We start from the raw sequence: 10658 nt of genomic DNA on the forward strand, positions 1-10658 counted from the left end.
AGCAGATAAGAATAAGAATTCTAAGCTGTTACATTTTCCCCCAATGATCTTGTGAAAGCATGGGTTTTCCAAAAACCTCTGTTAGATTGCTTTGCTTTGCTGTGTGCTTTAATAGGCACAGATCAAAATAATTGATGGATGTTCACAAAATATCAAAACACCTTTTAAATATATCTTTTGATAAAAGTGGAACAATATGAGAACTTTCACTTTCCTCACTAATGCTTAAATTTCAAGCTAAGGCAATTTGGGAGGCTCTTTCTTCTTTAAAAGAGCATTTACACACTCCACTTTAGCTCTTAGTCGGGACTTAACACTATAATACTGTTTTGTTTGTTAAGGAACAATACTCAAGGACACTCATTCCAGTTCATAACAAGTAGATCAATACCATTTTAGTTCATTTATTGTGGTTAGAGTTATTGATCCTCTATATATGAGTCAGCCTCATCTGGACCAAAGTTAACCCCTTATCTTAGTATCCAGGTGATATCTTTCTCTTTTTCTCCCCTCCATTTTTTTTCTATTTGATTTTGAAAAAGAATCCATCGGTTTGTGCAAACTCATTAAGTCAGGTCTTTATTTAACATATTGGGATCCACCCCCATCTAGTGGCCCCCTCCCGACCCTTTAGGACCCTGCCTCGCCAGGGCAAGGACTATGCCTGGCTGGACAGAAGAAAGACATGATCAATATAATTGAAGCAAGAGGGAGAGAAAAGAAGGGAGAGGAAGAGAGAGAGACGATGCTCCTCAACTATGGATGATAAAACATTCATGTAGTTTCCGTGACATGACAACAAAGGGAATCATACGAGGAGTTCAAGCGGGGGTCATCCGGCGCTTAATGGAAAAATCGAAAGGCTGGAACGTGCCGCGAATAGACTGGGGCTGGTTAAGTGGATGCGGAAACGTGATTTCTTCCGCTCCGCTGCAAGGACGAGATGCAGGCGATGGATGCCATCCAAGGAGAGAAAGATGTTGCCAAGATGTTTTCTTCTTCATCCTCGTTCTCCTCCACACCTTGGAGAGATTAAGGATGGAAGAGAAGATAATGGTCCCTGGAATCTTTTAAAGGGTTCCAGGATATGTCTTGCTGATTCAGCCTCGCTTTAAAATAGGGTGCTATTAGATTCCATCTTACCTGTTTATATTAAACGTGAATTGCTAAGTATGTTTTGGTCATACAGAATTCCTGTTTATTTGGTGAAAATGAAATGTATTGTAATACCAGGGGATGATAAATGTGTTGTTTTTCCTCAAGAGAGACAAGTTTTTACAAATGCAGTCATTCCTTTAGAGATTAAAATAAAGAGTTAGGTAATGTTTCACAACTATTCCCCCCTCTATTTCAGAACCTGTTTACTACTATTAAAACTGACAGATTCCCTTACAGCCATTTCATCAGCCAAGGTGCTTTCTATATTTAAGCCACTATTAATGTCGGCCAAATTACAAAATGGTGTGAAAACACGTTGCTAATTGAGCACCCCCTTCATTGTACAATTCTTCAGGAGTTCTATTCCTCCTTCAAGATCTCTTTAATAATGACAACTAACTGGTAAGGTGATAGAGTTTGTATTCCAATACCTATACTATTGCTACATTAGTCTTCTTCATTGCTATACACGCCCCCTCTAGATTTCAATTAAAAATACATTATGCATGTCATGTTGGGCGTGTAATAACATTTCACCACAATAAACTTTTCCAGGCAATGTCTCAAGAAAGTGCAGCTTCAACAATTTGTATTCTTTTGGGCCTGTTTAGTTTTCAGAGAAAAGAGTCTCAAATGATTCTGCTTGTCCTAGATATTCCTGCTGCATTTAGCAATGACTTCATGTAACGGAAAGGTATCCTCCTAGTTTATTTATTATTTGAAACACATCAAGACCTTGAGATCATAGCATTCCTTGCAAGAAGAAGTGATTGACACGTGGCAGTGCCAAACCAACACCTAGTACGGAGCATTTTTCGCTTCTCTTTTGAGCTGTCAAGAGACGAATCAAAAAAGATTCTCGCCTCTCAAGGCAGTACTTTGCACCCAGAAACGATCTTTGAAGAAATAAGAATGTTTCAGTCGCATCAGTACACAGGTATGGTGTCACAATATTGAACTGTTGGTGACCTGTCGACAATAGCGTCATGCGAACAATGGCTAATATTCTGCAGGGCAATATGATGATCAAAATCTCATTCCCCTTACATTATTGTACATGAATGCATTGGAGTGACAAATATCTCTCATTGATCTCAGGTATTCAATTTATCATTCGCTGCCCTCCCTTTAATGATTAAAGTCTTTTCAATCATTGTATGGGCGATAATTACTCCTTCCTTGGCTCATTTTTCATTACATTACTGACAGTGATGGTATGGAGCTTGGCAGGGATAATGTTAAGATGCATTGTACACAATAGAATCAGGCTCTTTGTATTACTGCTTAGTATTTAATTTACTTGTGATAATGTGCAATCTTTGTTACATGAATCTTTGGTAAGTGTTTGCTGTGAATTAAGTCCCTTGCTCTAAACATGATCCCTACCTCAGCTAGCAAAAGAAAACGAAAGAGATTAAGATTCGTTCTTTGGGGGCTTTAGAGTGACACCAAGGTATCTTAACGAATGCATCCCTAGATATTGTCTCGATACTACCAACAAAGAACGATTATTAAATTATTTTGTGGATTATCATCAAAATAATGAGGTATTCATTTCATATACCATATGTTCCCAAAGTAATACATTCTTTTAATATTTTTCTGAGAACAGATTACATGAACAGAGAGAAAATTCAATTGATGAAACTTAGGATGTCATCTTTTGATTGAGATATAATTTCTCTCTTGCTGTGAAACATTAAGCGATAAAATGATAGATGTGATCAGATAATTGTATTTGAAGTGATTTTGATTAAGGTGAAGAAATAACAATGAATTATCGATGACTCACTTGAAATAACCAGTGATCTCCATGATAAACAACCGCTGAGAGCCTGAAGGGCATAATACTGTATAAACTCCTAAACTTTTACAAAAGCTGCATTTTCACTGCAAGCAAAAAACATTGGTTTTTCTCACATTCTTGAATTTTATCAGAAGTTGCCTGGCAACTACCCATAAACACAACAAAAAAACATAATCAAGAAAAAAAAACACCACTGGGAGTGTTTTTTTTTTAAAAACACCAGCCGAAATTCCACCTTTTTTTGCAGTGTAAATGCTCATGCTCAAAACACCTGTGAACTGTTCTGGTTTTCGATCACGTAACTCCCCTCACTTGAATGAAAAACACATGCAGAGCAGCGTGGCGCATACGCTCATCTCACCAAACAAATAGAATTTATAAGCAATCATTTATTTATTTATTTATTATTTATTTATTCGGTTTAAAAACATCAACTCGTAAAGTTCAGGAACTCATAATGGTTGATTTTCAATGAAATTGAATAGTGTATTAAACAAAATTGAACCAACAAATATACACTTAAGAAGAACATATTGTTTCACACACATGAAAATATGGTTACAATACAATATACAACGGCTGGCTAGATGTGGCTAGACCAAGGCGAGGTATGAAAAGGAAATCGAAAAGAAGAGAAATGACTAAAGAGAAAGAGAGAGAGAGAAGAAGAAGAAGTGGTGAGAGAGAAAGAGGGGGACAAGAAAGGGGAGGGTAGAAAGAAAAAGAGAGAGTTTAGAGGGAAAGAGAGGGGAGGGGAGATACAGAGGGGAAGTGAGGGAGAGAGAAGGAATTTTCATGGGTTTTCATGGGTCGTTCCAGTAGGGTAATGGTTGTTTAAAAAATTGATGGTTTTTCAAATTTGTTTTTCTGCAATGTAAATGAGCCTATTATAGAGGTATAATGTCTTTCTGGCTGTCAACGGATGAAATCTGAGTTGCCTTCGGGACCGGAGGATTGGCGAATTAAAATTTTGATTGGAGAGCAATAGTATGATTGATTATGGTGGGGAGAAGAAAGAAAAGAGCTAAGCTGCTTTTTAAGGACCTAAACGATGGGGCTGTGTGCTGAACTGTTTCTAATTGCACTTTGTGAATTATATCCCAGGGCTGCATGTGACGTAAGCTATGGGTCATGTTAAGGACAATTTTTGTTATGGCTCCATGCACAGGGGTCTATTAGAAAGAAAAGGTAATAATATTTACTGATGCAGAGCTGATATGCAGTGGTGATGTTCTCAAATTGTCATGTTTGTATCTGTTTCTAAAATAAGGATTCCAGTTTGCTCTATATTTACCTCTCTGTTTGGTGGTTCAATAACTCTTTTAACTGCTATTATATTCAGCAGTAACTCCATACACAGACAAAAACAGTCGGTGTTTCTTTCTGTTGGGAGTTGTTTGGTTATTTACCCCTTTGCTACACCTGGGTGAAGAGATACAAATGCAAATAAAATGATGTAGCAGAGGACAAGATTGTTGTGTTGCATAAATGTATATTATAACATGATTGCAGGGAGGATATAATGCCTGCTGGGATTCAGAAGGGTGTTACATCATACACTCTGGCTCTCAACATGCCTATCACTTCTACTTCTAGCATATATGAAACCTAGTTGGTTGGTTTAACATTTTCTCTTGCAACATTTACTCCAGGCTCTATATGGTCAGAGATAGAGGGTTAGGGTCAGGGTTACATGGTTTGGGGTTTAAAGGTGGTTAGGGTTAGGTTAAGGTTTAGTGTTTGGTCTAGGTTTGAATTTACACAATTTAGTTAGTGTAAGAAATTGACCACGGAGCAATTTTTGCCGGAGCATGTGCCATATACAACCCCAACCTAGTGTGATCATTTGTTAAACTACTCTACTATTATATCTCTATGAGATGATTAGAGTTGTCATGGTAACATGTCCACGATGAAAGTAATTAACACTGTGTTTCTCCTATTTTTCATCTTTCTCCTATTCAGTCGTCCTGAGACTTCTTTCAACTTCCTTCTTTCCCCCTGGAAATCCCTCAAGTACATCATCTGGCACAACTACAAATGGTACATCATCGGATTCCTCCTCCTGCTCCTCCTCGTAGCCTTCATCGTCCTCATCATCTACAACGTTCCAGGAGCCGGGGTCCAAAGACTCTTCGGTAATATATAATCTGCTAGGGTTGCCGACCTCCAACGACCTCTGTAGGGTAACGGACTCGAATCTGGTCTGTACCTTTGTAGAGAGAGAAAGAGATTGGGGGTTATCAAGTCGAGCATGGATCAACAGCATTCTCTGAAAGAGATGCTCCGCAGTATCTAGCCATGCTAGCATGGTCGGGTCCCAGCTATTCATCGAGAAGGGGCATGTGGCCTTTTGGGAAGGGGGTAGAAGCAAAATGAAAAAGTTAGGATGAGGGTGATAGTCCAGCCATTGATGTCTAAAGTCATAGACTAGGTTACTCTCTAAGCATGTGTAATGGTGGTGTGGTCAGCACTCACACACAGGAATGTTTCACCAAACAGTCATATAGGTGAAACAACATGTGCTTTAAACTAAAGCTGAACTTCATGTTCTGATATGAGAGCAATAGAATGTTACAAATTCCATATGCCTTTAAACCAAAAAATCTCTCAACCATATCTGTGCCTGTCACAATTTTGAATCAATTACTGATTTCTTTTCATGTTATTATAGGATGTAATTTAACATGCCTCCTGAATGTACTTACTTTATCCCCCCTCCACAATTGTAATAGTTGTATGATGCGACCAAACATTAAGTTGCAAACATTAAGTTGATTTATCGAAATACCCCAAAAATGTTTAGAAATATATGCCCCACTCATGTTCTTTCTGTATCCTTATATTAGTGATTGTAAAATTGTTATTGGAAAGCTTAAAAGCTTTATATCTATATTTGTAGAAAAAATTAATCATGAAATAATTCAAGTTGCTCTTCAGTGCTTAGTTTTGTCTTGATACAACTAAAGAATGATCAATTAATGACCTTATTTATATATATTTTGAATGGTAAAACCATGTAATTTTCAATTTTTCCATATAAGGGAATCGATTATGAGAATATGAATGGATTATTAAATCGTAGGGGAGAATTGCTTTAAATAATATGAATTTCCAATGTAATTTTCATTAATATATTCAGAATATGTTTTTGTTTCACAAGAGAATACTGTTACAGATAAATATCATGCATTACAAGTTAGGTCTAAGAAAAAGAGGATGTAACACGAAAGCTGATAATTTGCGTAGCTTACGCAACCAATATAAGATGTGTATGTTATGTAGATATGATGTATTATGTTTTTTTTTTATACGTATGTCTTATTCACTTTATATGTTTGTCTTATTATCTTTATATGTATGTCTTATACACTTTTGTTTGATATTATTTCACTTTATTCATCATGGCATTTACAAGGTAGTCAAGTAACATTCTTCCCACAGAATGTTTTATGTTGCAATGCAAGAAAATTCCTAAAAACCTATTATACCATAGTATAGTATAGTTTATAGAATCTATTTTATTTTAAGTGTTTTTTGGTAACAAAAACTGAACAAAGAATATATATTTTGGTACATGAGAAAGGAGCGTAATCATGAATTCAGCGAAGATGTTATTACATGTGGTACCTTTTATAGCTTGAGGTTGTAGCATTTATTTAGAAAAGTCTATAAATACTTTGATTTGAAGTAGAATATGTGTCATTGAATTGATATGAATGTATGAAACAATACCACAATAATTATCTACTGAAAGCGACAAGTATATATCACTTTCTTTGTCGTAAATTTATGATAAAACTTCTTCCATTAATAATCATCATGCCTTGATTGAAATATCATGCCTTAAATATTGAACTAATGATATGAAACTGAATACATGAATTGAAAATATATATTTCTATAACAATGATCTATGTGAAAGACATAAACGTCTTGTGAATTGACCACAAAATGATTTCATATTTTCCACCTTGGAAAATAATGCTGGATGGAATGAATCAACAAGAAGTATGACATATAAGATTTGTATTTCCTTTGGTAGTATATGTGTAATAATCATGGAACTAATACAAAGTTAATCATGATTTAAAGTAACCAAATACTGACCAATTACAGAAATATGTTTAAAGTTATTTTCATTTTATCAAAGTGATTCGATTTTATTTATTTATTTATTTATTTTTTTTTATTTATAACACATCTTTAAAAAGAAGGGTAGCCCAATCAGCAAACAAATACTGGTTTTCGTTGAGGCCCTTCATGACACAAACAAGTATATACATTTCATCAACATATCAAAATACAAATAAATATAGAAAATTACAAAATTCGATTTTAACAAACAAAAAATTGCAAACCAGGTTATAAATAAGGATTTGATTATAAAGAATAACGAAATGATTAAAATGTATATGATACGAATATAAAAATATAAATAAATATAGAAAGTTACAAAATACGATTTTAACAAACTAAAATTGCAAACCAGGTTATATAAAAGGATTTGAACATAGAGAATAACGAAATTAGTAAAATGTATATGATACAAATATGTATAACAACAACAACAGCAACATACAACCACAATAACAAACCAACAAGAGAAAACAAGAAGAAGATATGATAAAATATATAAAAAGAGGAGAAAAAGAAGAGTTATATCATACCATAATCATATTAAAATGTGGATGTCTTTTGCCATTTTGCCAATTCTTGTTTAAATGGTTTCATATTTTTTATAAATCGAATACGTTCGGGTAATTTATTCCAGTTTGATGGACCTGTGACAAGAAATGACTTCTGATAAAAGGTCGTACGAACATGTGGCATCCTAATTAGCATCTTATTTGTGCTCCTTGTTGTTCGAGATGATATCGCTTCAGTATAAATAAACTTATCACCTAGTACTTCAGGTGCAGCTTTATGTAAGCATTTATGAATCATGCAACAAGATGCTCTAAAAAACAGATGATCTACTTTCGGCCAGGATAGAATTTCAAACACTTGTTCAGATGGGGTTTCCCAGGAAAAACGAGATATCATATATGCTGCCCTCTTATGTAATCTTTCCAGTTTACTATGGTTTGCTTCAGATCTCCCAGACCAAACGGTACAACAGTACATTAAATGGGGCACTACAAAAGCCCAGTACAGTTTGGTCAATTGTGCTTTATCAAAATAATGTTTACATCGACGAATAGTTCCTAATTTCTGTTTCACAGTTAAAGCAATACTTTCGATATGTTTTTTAAAGTCAAGACTGTTATCAATTATAACTCCCAAACATTTATATGTATATACACATTCCAATTGGCATCTATTTAATTCAATCGACAGCATACTGTTATCTAATGATCTAAGCTTTTGCTTTGATCCTAGCAGCATCGTTTTGGTTTTATCACTATTCAAAATCAACTTATTTTTATTCAGCCAAGAATTCAGTTCACCAAGAGCTTTTGTCAGTTTGAGTTCTACCTCTTGCTTAGTTTTTCCACATACAGAAATAGTAGTATCATCCGCATACATATAAACAATGCCATTTGAGATGGAACATGGGAGGTCATTAACGAATAGAGTAAAAAGGAGCGGGGCCAGGATGGACCCTTGTGGAACTCCCATTGTTATATTTCTAAATGTTGATTTTTCTTTCCCTAATGAGACAAATTGTTGGCGATTTTTCAAGTATGATTCAAACCATTTAATCACATGCGGAGAGCAACCATATTGATGTAATCTATTTAAAAGGAGAGAGTGATTGACTGTATCGAATGCACGTCGGAGATCTATAAAAGCTACACCATTTAAATACCCTTTGTCTACATTGACTGACCACTGGTTAACCATGCACAATAGGGCTGTTTCACATGAGTGCTTAGGACGAAATCCAAATTGGTTCTTATAAAATAGATTATGCTGAGACAGATATTCAAAGATATTTAAATAAACTGCCCTTTCAATTATTTTAGATAAAATCGGCAATATAGACACGGGTCTGTAGTTTTTCATTATGGCTGTATCCCCTCCTTTGGGAATTGGTTGGACTCGGGCTATCTTCCAAGCATCAGGGTATACTGAAGAATGCAAAGACAAATTGAGTATATATACTAAACTTTCCATTACATGAGGAATATCACAGATATATTTCAGTATTTTAACAGAGAGTTCATCATACCCAGTTGCTTTTTTGCAAGTATATGATTTTATCTGTTTGATGACGAAATCTATCGAGATATTTGAAAAGTAAAGTAAATCACCGTTTGTTTGTTTTTCCAGATTTTCTTCAAGTGATTCACATCTCTTAATAGTTTCGGTCTCGAGCTCAAAACCTTTAGTGAGTTCAGAAACGGAGTCAACAAAATACGTATTAAAATATTCAACAACCTCCTTTAAGTCTGATATTTCAACATCGTTTACATTCAATATTATATTTTTAGACTGACTTTTCTTAGTAAGACGTCGCATAACATCCCATAACGCATTTGCGTTTCCTGATTTGTCGTTCAATAATGAAGTAATGTATGATTTTTTAAGATTTTTGAGTTCGCGTGTGATAAGATTTCTGCATTTTTTATATTGTTCCCAAAAATCTGATGACGAGAGCTGTATTGCTTTATCACGAAGGTAGTCCCTCGTGTTCATCAATTTAATGACGTCACCTGTCACCCAAGGACATGGATTATTTCTTAGACGTTTTCTTTTGTATGGTGCACACATATTTACAATTTCCATTATCGGGTTGTACCATATATCCCATGCAGAGTTAACATCCTTACACTGATATAATTCTTCAAAATGCACTTGGGAAAGTAAAAAATTGAATTCTGCAAACTCAAAACCCTTAAAATCTCTCCATTCTATGATATTTTCTTTTTGAGTAATATCAGCATCACCGTAAACGGTGAAAATCATATAATGATCACTAAATGATGTTTTTAGCACTCCATTCAAGGAGTGATTTTCTACGTCAGTGGAATATATAAGATCAATAATAGTTTGCGACGTTGTCGTCACTCGTGTTGGAACATCAATCAGTTGATCAAAAAGAAAACCAGACATCATCTCTTCGAGAGATCGTGATAGAGAGTCTATGTTATTTGGACACATATCACAATTTAAGTCTCCAAGTAATATCATTTCCACATCTGTATTGGTGACAGCTTGACTTAACATTCCGTTCAATAAATCAAAGTAACTAGACGACGAATTTGGAGGTCTGTAGATAACACATATAAGAAGTGTTTCTGAATGTTTTGGCGATAATTTTACCCACAGGGCTTCAATATCGTCGCATGTAATATTATTTTCAAACCGGCAACTTACGTCATCTTTCACGTACAGAGCCACACCCCCTCCATGCCGGTTGCGGTCTTTGCGGAAAATATTGTAATTTTCAATGTCTAATTCAGAATCAGATATGGTAGCATCGCATTTGGTTTCAGAGACAGCAACAACATGGAAAGGATTATGTTGAAGTACAATTTTAAGTTCAGATAACTTTGGTACAATTGAATTTATATTAATGTGACATATTTTTAAACCTGTTTTAGGAAGGCAGCTGAATAATTTATCTTGAGTTCCGAAGTACTTACAGGTGTGGGCCCAATTTACATCAGTTTGTGGGCCAGTTGGATTGAGACTGTTTTTAGAAGTAAAGGTGATATTGTCACAAGTAGTGGCAGTTAGTGATACA

At 35.0% G+C, this 10658-nt stretch overlaps 1 protein-coding gene across 8 annotated transcripts in view; it reads left to right on the plus strand.

Moving 5' to 3' along the window:
• The window catches only part of LOC575934 (myoferlin), a 159786-nt gene extending 153257 nt beyond the window's left edge, over positions 1-6529 (plus strand). For all 8 annotated transcript variants that reach the window (XM_030985697.1, XM_030985698.1, XM_030985700.1 and 5 more), the window contains one exon: positions 4931-6529. In XM_030985697.1, the coding sequence (XP_030841557.1) occupies positions 4931-5114 (184 nt within the window). In that variant the 3' untranslated portion in view covers positions 5115-6529. The remainder of the gene's footprint in view (positions 1-4930) is intronic.
• Positions 6530-10658: the final 4129 nt, after the last annotated feature.

The sequence above is a fragment of the Strongylocentrotus purpuratus genome, unplaced genomic scaffold (genome assembly GCF_000002235.5).
Source record: "Strongylocentrotus purpuratus isolate Spur 01 unplaced genomic scaffold, Spur_5.0 spur5_scaffold_15, whole genome shotgun sequence".
NCBI lineage: Eukaryota > Metazoa > Echinodermata > Echinoidea > Camarodonta > Strongylocentrotidae > Strongylocentrotus > Strongylocentrotus purpuratus.